The sequence below is a fragment of the Larus michahellis genome, chromosome 1 (genome assembly GCF_964199755.1).
Source record: "Larus michahellis chromosome 1, bLarMic1.1, whole genome shotgun sequence".
Lineage (NCBI taxonomy): Eukaryota > Metazoa > Chordata > Aves > Charadriiformes > Laridae > Larus > Larus michahellis.
The window spans coordinates 143,883,365-143,902,353 of NC_133896.1; the positions used below are offsets into that span (position 1 = coordinate 143,883,365).

An 18,989-nucleotide genomic window follows, 5' to 3' on the forward strand; every position below is an offset into this window, starting at 1 on the left:
CTTACCGATGATGCATATTGCTTTTGAGCATCAACACTGTCAGTTTGCTATGCTCTTTAATCCATAAAAATCTGACTTATTTCAGCACGCGTATTAATTCAGCACACAGGGTAATGTTGGGTGCTTTAGAAATCAACCTTCGTAGGTTTATAATAAGATGACACAAGATTTTTCAGGAAGAATAAAATCACGAAGAATAAAATCATATTAATGCAGAGATAAGATGCAGGAGTGTTCACTGTGATACGATAAAGTGGGTTTATTTTTTTGTGTGCTGGAGCATAAAAGTTGAAGGAGAACAGAAATCTGTTCAGTCATAACACTAGTGTTCAGAGGGGATACTGCTGTGTGCATTTAAAGACTCAGATTTTTCAGTTACCACCATTTTATGAATGTTTTTTGATTGTGTACGACCTACCCAAGCAGAAGGATGCAACACTATTCTGTAAGTCGTTCAACCGGTCCTGATGAAGCATAGTAAAGCACATTCAGAAATGCATTATTTTCAGCCAGCTATGTTTAAATCCATTTTGTTTGTGTGAAAAATGAGATCTTGTTTGTAAAAAGGGATATTTCTTGATCGATTAGTGTATTTGGGAAATATTTGCAAAAGGTAAATCGACTGTCCTATGGGAGGATAGTCACAGACTGTTTCACGTAAGAAGCCAAGGCTGCTTCTAAGCATTCAGGTGTTGTGACTTATACCCATTCTATTTCCTCCTTCCCTCAACCCCTCCGCTGTATCACCTTGAAAATATCAGATTTAAAGTTTAAAGAAAACCTGTTTTTTCTAAGCAAAGTAGCGTTTTTACAATAGAGACATAACCTTATTAAAGGTGACTCTGCTTGCTTTCTGGTTTAGTGTGAATTGGTCATGATTTCTTTGTCAACTTCAAAGCCTCCTAATTCAGTTTTGTGCTTGGATCTGTATTTGCTGACTTGAATGTTTGAGCCTGGACAGAACTTTCATTTCAAAATCTCTGGTTTTAAGTGCAGTTCCCATACCTGATAAAATAGCATATGTTTCTAGTTTTGTGGCATGTTTGTGCCATTCACGTTCACTACACAAATGAGGGGTAACTGAGGAGTGTTTGCAAAGGCTGCTTCCAGGGTAGGAAGGTGAATAAGTGCCTTTACTTAAGTCAATCTGTTTCACTGGAAAAAATCTGATCCCTTTTCAATAGTCTCCTACCTGTCTTCATCGGTGTTAGTACTAATCCTATCCATACCCCATCCCAGCTTTCCTAGTTGGAATATGTATGGCTGCTTATGTTCCTAACTTAATCCTTTTTCTGTTTTAAACCTCTTCTATGAACAGTCTTGCTGGGCAATTACACTTGTACATTTTTATTGGTTAAATATTTTCTATTTGAAAGAGAAACAGTGAGAAATCTAACAAGATGAGCGCCTCTTAGACTTTGTTTTCTGTTAACAGTACTTGTATTCTTCAAGCAGTGAATGTTATCCTTTCTGAATGGAAGTAAATTCAGGGGTTTATTATCACTTTTCAGGTTCTTCAGTTTGGTATGAATCTTTCACGGCTAATTATGCTGACTAAAAGCTGGAATATTCTTTTAGAACGTCATAAATCGGTTCTGCTGAAAAAGGATCCTAGCTACCTTGTTTAAGTTTTTCAGAAAAGCCTAAGGTAGTAGGGAGTCCTCTTTCAAAGAGTCCTAAACAAATGGAGTTGAAAATCCGTTCGTGATCTCTTTTGTCAAAACAAACCACAATGAAATATGTTAATTTGTAATTTTAAGAATACTTCTTAAACAGATTCTGTTGTTCTGTTCTGTTCTGTTTGGGGTGTAGTCCTTGTATGGCTGAAAGCAGAACCTGCACTTGTCAGAATTTCATTTTCTGGTGGACTTGCTGCACAAATAGGCTGTATAACTTTTAAAAAATACGTTAATATCTTAAAAGGCTGAAGGAAGTTAAACTTGCTAAAACGCATGCCTATTTTGTACCATGATGCTGTTGATAAGCGGTTGCAATGAAGATAATTACAAACAATACTTAACAATTTTTGAAAAAAAAGGCACCATTTCTGCTGAAACGTTACTAGCTCTGGTAGCTGTGTTGTCTGGGAAACCATTTTGTTGGGTTTTGTTTAAACTCAGATTTCACAAATGCTTTTGAAAAATCATTAGTACAAACACAGTCAAATCTAGAAGATGAAACAGGATAAGGTAATATTTTGTCCTGAGGATGAACATATTTTTATGATAAAGCCCAATGTTAATATATCTGTTCTGATATTACTTCAGATTATGTTAAAAATACGCTAAGGTATTTTTCTAATATTTAAATATTCCATACAGAAGTATATTTAAGCAGACAAGACATAAAAATCTTAAGAGATTATTAAAAATAGTTAATTTCTGTACCACATCTGTGTATTTCCCTCTTGGTCTATAGATAGTAAAGAGTCCTTAAGGCATCACAGATCCTTCTATGCTTAAGTATTTTTACTTATTTTAGTAAACTAGTCTGAGATCCTGTTCTATTTCAGAGATGTGCTCTATGTGATATTTTTTTGTTCCATGATTTAGGTATTAATTGGTCAGGGAGTAATTTTTTTCTCAAATGGTTTCAAATTTTCCCAAAGAATAGATTTGTGTTTGAGAATGTAAGCTGTATGTAGATACTGTTTCTCATCTAGTCAGATCAGTTACCACCATTTTTTTTCATATGCCACAAAATAGTGACAAATTTGAAATATATTTTTTTTTAGTCTTAGCTACTTACAAAGGAGAGAATTTGTGCAATTGTAACTGCTACTAGGGAAAGACAGAGAAGCATTAAGAAAATTATTTTCCTTATTTGTGAATTGGACAGCTGTGTGAGACTTCATGCTTTCCATTTTAGTTATAATCTTGATAAGGATATACAACATGACACCTACTGAGATCAGAAAATTGGAGTTTCAATGTGAGAACAGAAAACAACAGAAAGTTTCCATCTTTCCTCATTAAGCTAAAAATAAATTATGGAAAAGCTACCAACTATAGAAGCAAAACATGAAAGTACCCCAAAAAGCCATGGAAGTCTGTCTTTTAACTATTTTTCTTCTCCATAATTAATGAAGTTATGGATGACCTGCTCCTGGTTTTCTCTCTCCATCCCCTGTTCATATGTAGCTACATGCGTGCGTTCTCTCAGATGGCAGAAAGCTTAGTCTTCAGTTTCCTTAACTTCGCCTAGCCACGACGGCTCAGGTTTTGCCTGAAGAAAGCAGCAAACACCAGAGCTTGTTTCACAGGGAGAAAGTGGTGCTCACCTCCGGGAACTCGAGCCAGACCTGCAGTGCTGTGAAGTGGAAATCACCCTGATATTCACTGGGAAACACGTGCGATGAAGGGAGAGGAGAAGAGAGGTGCTCTTGGTGAGCTCTGTTGCTAGGAGGTTACTGCGGCATTTTTCATGAGTTAGTGATCCTGATAATTTCAGTCTGAAGTACAGTTGTGTTGCAGTCGCAGTCCAGGAGCCTCCCAACAGGGAGCATTGAGTGCATTGGAACTTGAGCTACAGTTTTAACTTTCTACCCTGTTAGACTTGGACCAGGTAACAATCCAACTGTGGCTTTTTCTGTTTTTTTTTTTGTTTGGTGGGGTTTTTTTGTTTTGGTTTTTGGTTTTTTTTGTAATTTTTCTTTACACTGTTCATTCTAGTCTAATGAAAGCTTTATCATTTCTGATATTGTAATGAAAACAGGATGATCTTCTTGAGGCCTTGAACGTGTGCATGTAGCATGCTGCAGGTGTTTGAAAAGGAAATACTGCAGCCTCAGGCTTTTGGTATAGGCATGCCCTCTAAAAAGGCACTTTGCACTGAGTCTTCAGTTAAAACTTCGATCTCTTGGCAGGCTGAGGCAAACAGGACAGCTTCACCTCTTTTTAGATCTGTTGAGGAGGATCACTTCAGTTCTTGAAATGAAATGATTTTTGCCTGGAAATTGTATAGTGGTCAGGATGTTGCATTCAATTAATGCATGCATTCTTGAATTTCATAATTTTCTATTTTTCAGAAATGCAATGAATTTCTATCTGAACACGTCAATGCCCTGTCTAGGATATTCAGGAGTAATTCTGCCTTTTCTAACAGCTCTTGTTTTCCTAAAAGGATTCTGAACTCCGCTCTGACCTTCAAACCTTTGGTTGGCTTTGTGTGTGAAGACTGGAAATGAAGATCACTATAAGTATGCAACAATTATTTTATTGGCTGGGACTACTAAGCTGAGCAGTAATGTTCATCATCCAAATGTGGGCACTCTATGAATGTCTGATGCCTAGACTGGTACTTTATTCTAACTGCAATACTCATCCTTTCTTCTATCTCATTCTTGATATGAACATCAGTTTCAATCCTTTTTCCCAACTCTGGTTCTCTAGAATGAGGACCTATATGGTATTACTATATGCCTTTTTCCAGGGTCCAAAAATTCCATGAAGGTGATTTCAGACCAGTTTTCCACACTCTAAATGTCTTTATACATAATACATCTTGAAATCTGATATTACTGTTAAACTCCTAGCTGAGCATATATTTGATAATGCTTAATATCAGAAGTAATTGCAAATTACTGTTTCAGTTACTATTTTCCTTTAGCTGGTCTACGTGTTTCCTGTCAGAGTATATATTCAAGAGATTTGAAAGTAAACATCAGTCCTACTAAAATTAGCAGGAGTTCTGTCTCTAGTTCCCAGAGGACTAAGGCTCCATCCTTCATATATTAGATCATGAACTTGAGACTCTTTGTTTGAGTCACTTGGAATTGAAGATAAATATGTGGTCCAGAGGGACTTGGACAGGCTGGAGAATTGGGCTGCAGAGAATGGAATCAAGCTCAAAAAAAGGGACATGCAAAGTCCTGCATCTGCTTTGCACAGAAGGACCTGCAGGTACTGGGGATAACAAACAGACTGTGACCCAACGATGTGCCTTCAACATCCTGCCCTGCATTACCAGAGCATTGTCAGAAGTTCAAAGCCGGTGATCCTTCCTCTCTACATAGCAGAGGCTACACCATATCTGGGGTGCTGGGTCCAGTTCTGGGTTCCCCAGTACGAGAAAGTTATGGACTTAATGGAGTAAGTCCGCTGCATGCCCACAAATATTATTAAGGACTGGAGCATCTGATGTATGAAAGACTGAGAGAGCTGACACTGTATAGCCTGAAGCAGGCTCAGGGGAACGCTACCAATTTGTATAAATACCTGATGGGAAGGAATGAAGAAAACGAGGCCAGGTTCTACTCAGTGGTGCCCAGTGACAGGATGAGAGGCAATTGACACAACCTGAACCACAGGAGGTTCCATCTGAACATCAGGAAACACTTTACTGTGAGAGTGACTGGTTACCCAGAGAGGTTGTGGAGTCTCCCTCCTTGTAGGTATTCAAAAGCCACCTGGACACGGTCCAGGACAACCAGCCCTATCTTACCCTGATTGAGTTAGGGGTGTTAGAATACATGATCTCCAGAGGTCCCCTCTAACCAATGGTTCTCTGATTCTTTGACTTACTGTAGGATCAGCACTTAACGCTACAAAGTGCACTTTTTAAAAAAGAAGTATAAACAGAAAAAAAAAGATATTTCACATGTCTAACATTAAGAATTGTTTGTATTCTAAACTCACTCTGAATTCGGTCCTGATGTTTCATTCTATACTAAGCTGCTATAAAAATCCATGACCTTGCTGACTGCAATATAGCAAATAATGTCTTTTTACTATCCTTGTGATGTTGGTGTTAGATGATGGAACATATTACCTATTACTTGTTTTCAGTCCCCCAGAACTTTCAGAATATTTAACCTTTCAGACTGGAAGTTTATGTCCAACTTCTTTGGAAACACTATGTAGAAAATAGCTCAGCTGTTTCTGAGAAGCATGTGGAAAAAGTGCAGAAATCACATTGACCTTCATTTGAAGGGCCATTGATCTGAACTGGAGGCAGTGTTATAAAGTAGAAAGAAAACAGCCCTATTCGAGTATATGAGTTATCTGAATGAGGTGCTTTTTAAATGTACCTTCTAGTTACGTCTGCTAGATTAGGTAGGAATTCTTGTCATTTTTGCCAAAATGCCAGAGCTGGAAGGTTTCACTGAATGCACTGACCTCTTTGTGCTTCTTGTACTTGAAGGTGACTTTTGTTCAGTGACTGTTGCCTTCAGTTCTTCTCTTCACAGAACTTCATCTTTGCCTCAGATGGACTTCACATCTTGCACTTTAAAGGATGGAATGGCTATTTCCCTCTCCTCTAAAGCTCCATGTTAAATTCCCTGAACTTAACCCATTCATATTTAACCCAACTTATAATTTTAACTTCAAAATGAAGAGTTAGACGTATGCAACAAGGATTTTATTTTTAAAAGGTTCTTAAAATAGAAAATTTGAAGTGCTTCTGAAGAGATAGTTTTGCTGGAAAAGAAGTGAATTACATATTTACACCCACAAACTAGAGTTTGATTTACTGACTCTGGAAACCTAAATACATATGACTGCAGATGCAGTCAGTTCCCAGTTTAGGTAGAGGAGGAGGGAAGACCATTGTTTAATTCCCATAGTCCAAATAAAAAATAATAAATAAAAAAAATATATTCTTCATGACTGCGCCCCTCCCCTCCAAGTGCTCAAGCACAGTCTCTCTGTTCCTCTGAAAGTCACATTTCACTTTTTCTAAGTGTATGAGCCAGCACTTTCACCGAAGGGAATCAAATGCTCAGATCAATTTCTTAAATGGAAATTATTTTATTTGGTGTCTTTACTGATAGAACAAGGAAATATTTTAGAAAAAGAGGCTAGTGATGAAGTTGAAGCTTAATCCAGCTAGCAGTGTGTATCCGCTTCTTAATGTCCAGCCCTGAGTGTCAAGTATGTGACTTACTGTCCCCTTTTAAGTGAACAGAATTTAATCACTTTTTTACAATTACTGCAACAATTAATGTATAAGGCTGTAACCTCTGCCATTTTATTCTGTGAACTGTTTCCTTTCACATAATATATATTTGCAGTGGTAAGCAAATTTGAAACACAACATTCAGCTTGCAATATTTGACTGAGAAAAAAAAGAAAAAAATCATTTTTGACAATTTAAATACTTCGTCAAAGTTTTAATTTCCTTCAAGTCATAGATACATAACTACACCAAGGCAGCACTTCCTCAAGTACTTCATTACTATGCAAATTATGATAATCTTTTTATATACAACTTAGTTCTATTGTTGTTGTTTACATACATTCCACAAGTATTCTAAGTACGTTAAAACAAGTTTAAAAGACACTTTTCTAATCCAAGTATTTTATATTACGGTCTGAGATATGGTGCATAAGCAGTAAAGATAAGCCGTACAGCAGTAAACATACATCTATGTAGCCTATCTACACGTCAAGATGATTTCAGTAATAAATGTTTCTTCAGAAAACATGTAAGTTACAACTTTTAAAAACACATCTAAGTGTTTTCATTCTACTGGGAGATGCATGTGCCCAATATGCATTACATGAGTGGCATAGCTGGCTGAATAGCTGCGAGTAGAAGAAGTCACAGGGATTTGCAAACACGGGGGATGTGTAAATGGGGGGAGTTAGAAATAAGGTCAGACAGCGGACTGGGAGCACGAGAGGAATTCCTCTCGGACAAACTCTTCTTTAAATCTGTCACTACAGCAGACAGATACTGTATTACAGAATTGCATTTGTAAAGCAAAGAAGCTGTCTTAAACTGGATTAAAAAAATAATAATAAATCCAACTGTGTCCTTGTGTTTAAAGTAGAAAAAACCCAGTATGTACCGTCAGGTTTGTTAGCATTGAAAAGAGGTTTGAATACCTTTAGCTTTTACTGTGTTTTGATGACAGTTACATACATTAAAGCTCATGTCATTTGTAGCTTCATGGAGTGGTAACTTCTTTAGTTTGAAATAAATACATTAACAGATAAAAAAACCTTGAACAAAAGTTAATGAAGTGATCTATGTGTATGTTCCTTTTCTGTCTTGATAGAAGTAGCACATCACACATGCTCATGTCTCAGTTACAACTGCACGCACCTTGGTTTTTTATATCATTTTCCTTCCAATGTCACTGAGAGTTCTTACTAGTGACATATCTTCATATTCTTGATTAAACCCATTATTAACTGGTCTGGACGGCTGGTCATAAATCCATTCACTTGGCAGAGTAGCGCTGCTATCTGTGTTTCTTGATTCATTCTTGCATTTTTTACGGCACTGGTGAATCTGTTGCAATATTCCATAAAATATATTGTTAAGCAGTAAAAATATTTCCATTAGATACCTAAATTTACTGGGATAGCCATCCAGCATTCGTTCTGAATTTTTTTTAAAGTTGTGTATCAAAGTTAAAAAGAAACATGGCAAAACCTAATTTTAACTACACCTTCATGAACTGACTTAACGAATTATTATTAATAATAAATGTTGTGGGTGTTAAGTAAGCTAAGATACTAATACCTATGTAGTTATTGTTTTATAGTTTAGCTGGTTCCAACTTAACGAACACATTGAATATGGTCAGATGTGGGACACTATGATACAGCATTATTATGGTACATTTTGGTTTAAAGTAGGAGAACTAATATCGGACAGTGTTAACTGATTTCAGTGAATTAGCTTCTTATATGCAGAATTCTGAGGCTTTCCAGGTTGTTTCATATTCTGGTCAAGAAATAGTCAGAAAGGGTGCCCGACTGTACAGCAGTGATTTCATTTAATACTTCTCCAATTCCCAATGCTATCTTTGGACAGATGTGTGCTGTTACTTTAGAAAAAATAGATTGGAGGGAAAAAAATTTTCATCCATTCTTTATTCTTGTATAGCATAACATAGCATAAACATATTTTTTGGAGAGTGGCCGAGGTGGGTGTCTTTTTTTGGGGAGAATCCCTCAGCGACTGCTGTAATGGCTTCTGCGTAAAACAGACACAACTGTCACACAGGTGTCATTGGGATAGCATGTTGCTGTGCCCTAGTCTTGACTTGGAAGCACAGGAAAAGTTTGGCAGAAGTAAGAAGCTAGGGAAGAGATGAGAGGACTTTAGACTCAGAAAAGACAGGTCAGACATCTTCTTGAGGTTAACAGCTCCATACAGAAGCTCCCTGAAGGTCTCAACCAGCCATGACATGCCAGAATTAAGTAGTGGCCTGTAAGGGCCACAGGGCCTTGAGTCCCACCTTCATTAGTTTACACTCTGATTTTGACACAACATACATTTTCATGACAGGAAACATTTTTAATTTAGTAAATAAATTACTTCTAAAAATTATAAACTTCCTAACTTTGTAAATTTCAGTGTAGGTCTGTGTGGCAACCCCGGCCAGCAGCTGAGCATCCGCAGAGCTGCTTGCTCACTCACTCCCCCATCCCCAGTGAGACTGGGGAGAGAGTATGAAGAACAAAAGCAAAAAACCTCATGGGTCAAGATAAAGACAATTTAACGGGTGAAGGAGAGAGGAAAAAATAAACTGAAAACCATGACAAAAAGCCAAAGCGATAACAAGGAAATCACTCATCACCTCCATCCAACAGACCAATGCCCCGCCAGTTTCTGAGCAATGATCACCTCAGAAGCAAAAAAAAACCCCTTTGATCTTTTTCCCCTACCCCAGATGTTATTGCTGAGCACGACATTATAAGGTATGGGATATCCCATTGGTCAGTTGGAGTCAGCTGTCCTGGCTGCGTCCTCTCCCAGCCTCTTGCCCACCCCAGCCTACTTGCTGGGCCGGCAGAGCGAGGAAGCCTTGATGCTATTTAAGCACGGTTCAGCCAAAGCATTAGTGCGTAATTAACACTGTTTTGACTACAAATCCAAAATGCAGCACCATGAGGGCTGCTATGAAGAAAGTTAAACTCCATCCCAGCCAGATCCAGTAACAGTTTGCTACGGCTTGCTAATTGTGCTCGCAGTGACTCATTTTAGGAGTCACTAGATTGGCTCACTTTGTATATTCGGATGTGAAACAGCTTCTGGCAGGCTTCTGATATTGTATTTTAGCAAGGTTTGACTGTTTATGTCTCTCTCTGGCACGAGTTTACTGTCTCCCTGAGTACACCTACCTTGTCTCCTGTGTGAACATTTCTGTTTTTGATGTGGCTTTGAGGTAACATTACTTAACAACGTGTTGCTAAAGAAAACAAAACCCAAACCTTACTTGACCTAGAAGGGCAATCAGATACCGTAAGCGTCTTTGTAAGTCTTGTAACTTATGTCACTGGTGCTGAGCCTTATATAATAATGAAGTGCTTGGCTGTGCAGCAGCATCAGCAGAAAGGGAGCTGTTGCCGCCATGCCAGGTTCAGTGACACTGAAGTAGCCCCTTTAAACTGCACAGGCTGAGAAAGAGAAGACAAGGTGAAGGAAATCCTGCCTTTCAGTCAGGGCTCAGCTACCTGGAAGAACCCTCTTTCTGGACCTAAAATGGCTACTGGTTTAAAACAATAATGATTCCTCAAGAGTTAAGTTTTCTTCCTCTAAGCCTGTTAAGTTTGGTAACTTGGTACTTTTTAGCCTGTGTTTTTTAACTTTTAAGGAACTCTACAACAGTGGTTTTGAGGAGAGACATTGTTGGTGAAGCACAAGGAATTTTTTTAGGTCTCCTATAAATAATAATCTTCGAATTACAGTTGCAAGTAAGAACCTTGTAAGTATAAGCAGAGCACGTTGTACTGTTGAGGGTTAGGCATGAGTGTAGTGCCATCCATGCCTTCAAAGACTATGATGCTCATTTGCGTCAAGTTACGGCATAGTTCACATTTCTCCAGCTCATGTTTATTTCCTTCCAGATGGTTTAATTTACATAAAAGTTATTCCCAGGTAGAATCAAAGTAGAGCTATTCATTAATAGCTGGCTTTTTAGGTTTCGGTTCCACAGAAACTAACTCATTTAAACGATTATGAAGTTTTTCCTTGAAGTGAGTAACACAGCCACAACTAGGAAAGAGGGAAAGATTTTTAAAACACCATGAGTAGCATAAGAAAGCACCCTGGGCTTAGACAATTTTGCATCCAAAAAATGTTTTCTCCTTCTCTTGCAAAATATTTTCAAATTTTCAAGTTGCTACGGCGCTGCTCTGCTGGCCAGATAAACGTCAGGCCGTGGCCCACACCAACTAGTGGGTGGGAGTGGACATAAACCCTGGCATTACTGGGGATTACAGAAAAAAGTGTAATTTATATGTCACAGCTGCTTTTTTTTTTTTTTTTAATCCATGGCTATGCCCTCAAAACATTCACAGGCAGGGGGTTTTACCTCTAAATCTTTAGTTAACAGAAAACAGAGTGACTTTTTACTTTGCCACAGGTGCGTATTCAGGCTAATCTCTCTATGATTTTCTTCCATCAGAAGATGACACCCATCTTTAAGTTTGTAGTATTTATTTCTGAAAATACTACTTACACCGAAAGCTATGATAACTGTGGTGACAAAGATGGTGTATCCAAGAAGAAGGAACCAACCCCACCAGGTCTTATCAGATCTTATACAGTCCTTGCATTTGAAATCTGAAACAAAGAGAAAGAATATTAAGTATTTGAAAAAGAAAAAAGCAAGTTGCTTTTCTGATAAGATTTCATTTGAGGTATTAGTGAGGATCGATCAAGCAGCGCATTTGTCTATTTTTATCACATTTTCTTTCACTGTTTTTCAGGCTAAAAGTTTAAGCTTCTCGTGAGACAACTGTTGTCTTCTTTTTACTTCAGACATGAGATTTTTGAACTGTTGTAAGCTACTTACAAAATGGATAGTAAACAAGATTCTCAGTTTACTAAAAGTGTCATATCCAAACCCATCCTTATTATGCAGCACACACTTACGTAATAATGAAAAAGCCAAATTAAATGACATTTATCTTACGAAGTCTCAGACAACTTTTTCTTCTATCTTTATAAAAAACTAAACCAAACATATGCTTATGTTGCTATAGTCAGAAGACTTCATTGGCTGCTGTGTTTTTTTACAGGCTCAGAAGAATTGCGTTGGACAATTGTTAAACATAATGTGAGATCTAAAATGAGAAAGATGCTTTGTGGCATTTAGCATTTGCTAGTCTGGAAAATCTACAGGAAGAAAACTTGGATCATCTGAAATAGTGTATCTCGGTCACTGAGGTCACATTCCCAGCAGCGTTACAGAAACTGGATTCATAATTTGAGGATAGGGGTAGAGTTATAAGGTGTTGAAACTGATTTTACAGTCAAATGGAAAGAAAGTTTCTCTCCCACATATCCCTACTTTCACGTACACTCTATCTAAAAGCCCTCACACTGCTCTGTGAATTTACTGTTCATTTTTCAGTAACTGGAGGAGCAAGCACAAACTATATATTTCAAAAGAGACCACTGGCTTTTAAAGAATAAAGAAAATGACAAAAAAAGATAATGAAAGATTGTCGGGGATTTTATTTTTTATTTGTTTGTTTGTTTGTTTAGGTATGGAGTAAAGGTACAGCAAATGTTTGTGTAAAATATTAAGAAAAAATTTTTTTTATACATATATATAATAATTAATGTTATATTTATATAAATGTATAGAGTCAATGTTGTACTGCACAGCGAACTGGTTTAGATCCAAAGAAAAGTCTCTGTCCCTGAGAAGTCTGTCTGTCCAGCTGTATAACGGTTCAAACAAAAAGCATCCCTTCCCTTTCCTACTCATACGACTGCAGACTGCTTTTTGCCACCCTTCTTACAGCTGAGATGAGCGGTGAGAGAGAAGGCTGAAAGAAAATTTAATTCAACTTGCACACATCAAGTCCATTTTTGTCATTCCCAAACGCTCCTTACCATGCACGGTCAGCTTGGTGCCGTTTCCACGTTTGCCCTGGATTTTCTGCGTTAGCGTCACGTCGCAGAAATAGGAGTTACTGGCATTCTGGTCGACGTTGCTCAGTTTTAAGATGGAGAATCCCCTGAGAGTGTTCTTTATAATTTGTACCTGTGGCCTGCCTGCGTCATGGCTCGACTGGAGGCTCTGCTGGTTGCGGCAGTTGGGGCCTTTCCTCCAGTACACGACTGGCTCCTCGTTCTCCTCGCTGGGGTACTCAAATACACACAGCATCCACACCGTGGAGTTAAGGAGCACGCTGGCATCTTCAGGGTATTGCATCACCAAAAGCTCTGACCCAGTGCTGTCTGTAAGGTGCAAATAAAGCACATTCAAGTAAACAGAGGTATGCTTTCTTAGGAAGGGTTGTCTTGGCCGGCTGAATACGTGGGTGTAGTCGATATACGGACGTACAGAAAGCCACAGCTACAAGCACAAAAGGTCCACTTGAGTGAGGCAAACAACTGCCTTCCGAGGAACAAACGCTGCACTCAGCTTTCAAAACAGAGTTAGACAGTCAGTAACTTTGCCTAAAGATTGTATACCGAGTAAATTCCATGTAATGTATAAGAACTGCAAGCCTGGGAGGTGACAATGTAGGAATTGCGAACAGAACTGAGGACTACATTAATTTTGTGTACAGTTATTATTCTTAAACTTCTGGGATTCCTTCATAACAAAGCTTTGATCTGGGAAATTTCAGACAATATTTTCCACTTGCAAAAAATCCTGGAAAATACGCACTTACTTTTACAAAGTTCAAATGTTGTTCTGCAAGTGTCTGCGTATTTCCTATGTATACAATAGTTTCTGGCTCAAATGTTATTGTCTCTATAAAATTTTGTCAGACACAGTATTTAAACAATTAAGAATGACTTGATAGTCATTGGGCATATTAAAGTTTGTATAAAAATTAAGGATGATACTAAAACTCATTTTGGTAATAATTTACTGAAAAAGCTCTCAAATACCTTTATTCTGATCAATGTGCAAAACTGAAATGCTCTTTTCACAATTGCTGGATATGTGCATATAGTACTTTTAATGAAGGATTTTTACCAGGAAATACATATTACCAATAGCACAGATAAAATTTAGAATATAATATAGATATTATTAAACTAAGGAAAAGATGTGAAAAATCTCTTTCCATGCTGTGAATTTGAAGGAGATCTAGGGAAAAATGGCAGTTACAACTGTTCTAGAGGGGGGTGTGTGTGTGAATATATATATATATATATATATATATATGTAAAGACAGGATTATATTAAAATGGGATTAGACCGAAGGAAACTAAAGATCATTATTACCTTCATTAGAAGTAATTTTAATTATCCGTTAATTTTACCTTATTATTTCAATACATTGTTATTTAAATATTTGCATACATTTTGCTATGGGCAGAAATACTGTAAAACAAGGTAACACAATTACAGTGAAATAGAGTAAAAATTAAAAATGGAATAAACACAACAGTAATAAGTACTTCATGAAAAAAAAAGAAATTCTGTGCTTGTATTCAGCTACTGACTCACTGCTTGGAATATTTTCTATACAATCTCAAAACAATCTTCAATTTCTATAATTTTTCAGCTTTGGTAGTTCCTGACATCACATTCCAGGGTCTTTGGGTATTTTTTTTGATTTTTCAAGTAAAGCCTTATATGGATAGGTGATGGAGATTTTGAAAAAAAAAAAATCTTGCACATATACAGGCAACAATGACCAAAATGACTGAGCGCGCCTGAAGGAAATCTACTGCTGTGCTTTGAATAGATAAAGGAAAAAAAAGAAAGTGTGTGTGTGTGTGCGTGTGCACAAAAAGCATCGTGCTACAATACACCTCAAGAAACAAATCTGATATTAATTGCAAAGGATCCAGAAGGCTAAACTGATAATGCATTTAGACAGTCCCTCTTCCAGAGGCAATCGCTAGCCTGTCTAATACTTGGCAGGCTTCAATGTCTGCATTTCCTCCCTCACCACAGGCATGATGGCATGAGCCAACTCCTGGAGGTCACTGAAAGGCATTCTACTTAAGCAATCCTCACCTGGAGAATAGTTTGAAGGGGCTTTTTCAGGCAGTGTAGTGATGAACTCTTACTATTTCTTCTGAATAACAGAACTGCCCCTTGACACCCACTTCAGGTCACATCTCACTCTTTTTAGCTCCTTACATGACTAAATTTTATCTACATTTGAGATTTGAAATTTTAACTAATACATCACGTGAGATTATTCTACCTTTAAACTCAATTATTTATACTTTAAATGGCCACATTTAAATGCCTACATTTAACCGTGCTCTCCCTTTGTAGTCAATAAACAAAAATAGTAACTTAAAGGCAAGATTAATCTCATCCCACAATAAAGGTTTAAGCAGATAAAATGTTGGTTGTTTTTACCACAAATGTTCTTGTATTTATGGAATTCCTTTCAAATAAAACAGAGTTTGTCTTTTAAGTTTTACATCAGCATTTTTATATGGAGTACAAAAAATTGGAAAGTTATTACTAAGAACAGACAAAATACGATTTTAAAAGTATAAGAACAAATCAATAAAATGTTTTAAAACAGCTGGTTACTCCTCTTTTATACAGTCATTCTTTTTAGACTTTTTATCATTTGAAATTATACACTAATAAATGTATGTTCAGAAATGACTGAGCTGTACTTGGAAGAGTTTCCTGAAAGCCAAACGTGAAAAATGTTTTAAAATTGAAATAATCCAGAAGAGTTTCTAGGACACACCTTTCATTTGGGTGAAAAATAAGTATCTTAAAAATCAATATATCACATTGATAGCAATATTTCATTACCCACAGAAAATCAGTCTCACCTCAGTCAATGATGTAGCGAACTTTGTGAAAAGAAACAGTTGACTCATACCTGAAATATCTTTGCATTTTCATCAGGCTATACAATTAAAAAAAAAATATATAGTCCCAATTAATTTTTATGCTGTTGTTTGTGTTTGTTTTTTTTTTTCTTTTTTTTTTTTTAAGTTTCTTGGTTTAAGTGAATACATACACTTTTAAAAGTACTCCAAGACACAGTTTTTAAAAAATCCTGAAATAACATGTTGTCCGGTTGACCTATATATAGAAACATCAGTATAGACTCCTAACATACAAAAATGAACCCATATTTTTCTCCTTTTTCATTCACATGTAATTTTAATTTTGTGTCAGTCAGATGTAATTTTAATTTCTACCTACTCTTTTAAGTACTTTCATACTTTTTTTCTCGTTTTTGCTTCCCTCCATAAGAGGGAATTGAAGAATTTACAAAGTAAAACTGAGCAACTGACGCTTTCATCCTTGATTAAAAACTAGCACTGCCTTCCACACACACAAAAAGAATACAAACCAAAAACTAAAAAACCCAACAAAACCCCCCTACTTACCTGCAGAGTGAGCAAAGTAAGCTATTGTAATTAATATACAAAGCCTCGTCATTTTCTTGGGATTGCTAACGCAGAGGTTTTAAAACCTCAGGCAAGATGAGTGATACCACAGCTTTCAGCAAGTAGTAAATTAAAGGTCTCCTAAAAACATGTTTTTAACCTTGTTTCTAAGGGGAGGTTCTTGTGGTTTCATTCACTGTAACTATTTCCCTTTGTACCATCACACATCCTGGACATTGCAACATATTACCTTCTAATATCATAGTTTCAAATTGAACTCCACTGGGACTATTTTTCCATTCTGAGTGTTTTCTTCAGATGACTAGGAGGAGGATCAGTTTCATATGGCAAATTTAATCAAAGCTGCCGATGTGAAAAAAAAAAAAAAAAAAGAAATACTAAAACTGCCCAAGATTGGGAGCAGTGGTTACAATGTAATACAGCAAAGTTTGTAATAGATATCTAACTCTGATCCTCTTGCTCAAAGTCCCATTTGTGCCTTAAACACCACATGGATGAAGATGACTTCACTTTATCTAGTATTGGTCCAATTAGAAAAATCAAATATACCACAGTGATGCTTCAGAAGAACCATTATTTCTCTTTGCTGAAATGATACTGCGAGTCTAATTATCATCCCGCAGTCCAGGATATATGAACAATAGCTGCCAAAAACTATAGCATGTCAAAGAGGGCAGTGTAGTTACCCTGCTAATACATACCTTCTGAATTTACAGGAGCCCATTAGATTGGCTAATGTCCTTGTAGCCCCTTGAATACACTTAAATTTTAATTCAGCAAGGTTAACCCTGGGCTTAACTGAAACTTGTTGTCATCAAGCTACACTACCTACAGATTTGAATGTCTGGGTTTGACTAAGAGACAACTTCCATGGAATTATCCAGTTTTAATCTGAGGGCTTTCAGAGAGAGAGAATCAGTTGGTACTGAATGGTTAGCTGTTGCGATGACTAGTCACTGTCACTGTGAAAGGCTGTGTCCTCATTTCTATTCTGATCTCTGTCTATCTCATCACTGAAATAGCTTTGACACTTCTTCTAGAGCCCTTAAAAAAAAAAAAAAAAAAGGAGGTATGAAAGATTATATTTATGCACTCTATAGGATAATCGCCTGACATCCTTTTGTTTGTTTGTTTGTTTTTTAGGAAAAGAAATGCATGCAAATCTCCTTCTGTAAGACATCTCCATCCTGGAATAAGGTATCTCATTCTGTTTCTTGTATCTGGTATGCTTAAAGCTGGACTCCTTAAAACGCCTTTATTCAGGGTTAAAATCAAATTCCTACTCTTCTATAGGAATTGTTTACAGATCCAAGGATGTTCCTCCACAGAGTATCACTGGGAGGTCACAGTCCGCTGATTTTCTACTTGAAAAGTTACGTATCTATTCAGAGTCACTGCTTTCTAGAAGGGGTACGGGTGTATCGTGCATTGCTTAGATAGCATTAAGGCTACAACCAAACCCTCTGGCTTTCCAGTAGATACTATTTAATGATGTCTCCTCAGTGATAACTTTTAGAGATGTTTGGTAAACTGATCTTAAATCACTGATTGTATACTGTAATAATTTTAATTATTTGCATTTACGTCTTAAAGAATTCCATTCTCTTAATTCACATTCATTTAAAGTACCTCTCAGAAAAAAAAAAAAAAAACAACAAACAAAAAACCGAAAAAAACAGTTACTTTGTTTTGTTATCAGCAGAGAAAGAGATGTATTTAATTATTTTTACCAACATCTGAATATAACAACGTCTAATTGATATGATCCTTATTGATCACATCTGATACTAATCAGGTTGAAGAGAGAAACAAAAAAAGTGCAAAGCTCTTAAAATTTCCTGATTCTAGATAGTAACTCCTCAGCTAACACTCTGTTTTTATCTGTTACATTTTTAACAGCAGTGATAAAATATCTTTAAGATACTGTCTTGAATAAGAAATAACTGATTCAGAGAAAACCGATCAAAGACAAGCATAAGACATTTAATGCAGCTGGTCTGGGATTCACACGTGCATTTAAGCAGCTATTCAGTATCAGAACAAACAAGGTGGGGTTGGGTTTTTTCGTTTGTTTGTGGTGTTTGTTGGGTTTTTTTTCTAAAAATTCATTTAATTAATCAGATAGCAATAGAGCTATTCCATACTCTAACTCAGTGTTTATCTTGGTATCCTGATACAATGAATTTGTCTCAGCTAAAGTTTAACCAGGTTTTAATAATATGTAAGTAAAACAGTGCTGAGCTATACTAAGTAGAATCTCGGGCTGTAAATGATCATTCATTTATTGGCTGAGTATTCAGTAAATGGAAAGGCTTGTCTACAATTGTAACTAACTAAGCCATTAAAAATTACTATTTTAATTGCCTTGAAGTTTATGTGTTAATGTTAAACAAGCCAAAAACTATACATCATCTTTCTAAAATAGCAGAGAAAATACCTAATGAGCTGAAATCCTGCCAGAGCTTTGAGTTTCAGCTAACCAAAAGATTTATGGTCATACTTAGTGATCAGCATGTGCTTAAGTCTTTTTCTATTCATTAAAGATGTTTGAGAAGAAACTGTGTCCCGTAGGAGTGATATGCGTGTGGCATAAGCACTTTTGAGAAGAGACATCAGATGACTTTTGTACTTTGCTATGCGAGGGAAACTTGTGACCAAGAAAACATGACAGAAGACTTGGAATAATGAAGAGTTTAAATTAGATGAAATCTAAAAAT

At 36.7% G+C, this 18,989-nt stretch overlaps 1 protein-coding gene across 1 annotated transcript; it reads right to left on the reverse strand.

Annotated features, from left to right (window-relative positions):
• Positions 1 to 6,948: 6,948 nt before the first annotated feature.
• Positions 6,949 to 16,443, reverse strand: LOC141737899 (uncharacterized). Its single transcript, XM_074572893.1, has 4 exons — positions 16,252 to 16,443; positions 12,805 to 13,152; positions 11,420 to 11,523; positions 6,949 to 8,238 (listed from the first exon to the last, which is right to left on the reverse strand). Exons 1-4 carry the CDS (start codon positions 16,301 to 16,303, stop codon positions 8,059 to 8,061), a joined length of 684 nt encoding a protein of 227 aa, XP_074428994.1. The 5' UTR covers positions 16,304 to 16,443; the 3' UTR covers positions 6,949 to 8,058.
• Positions 16,444 to 18,989: the final 2,546 nt, after the last annotated feature.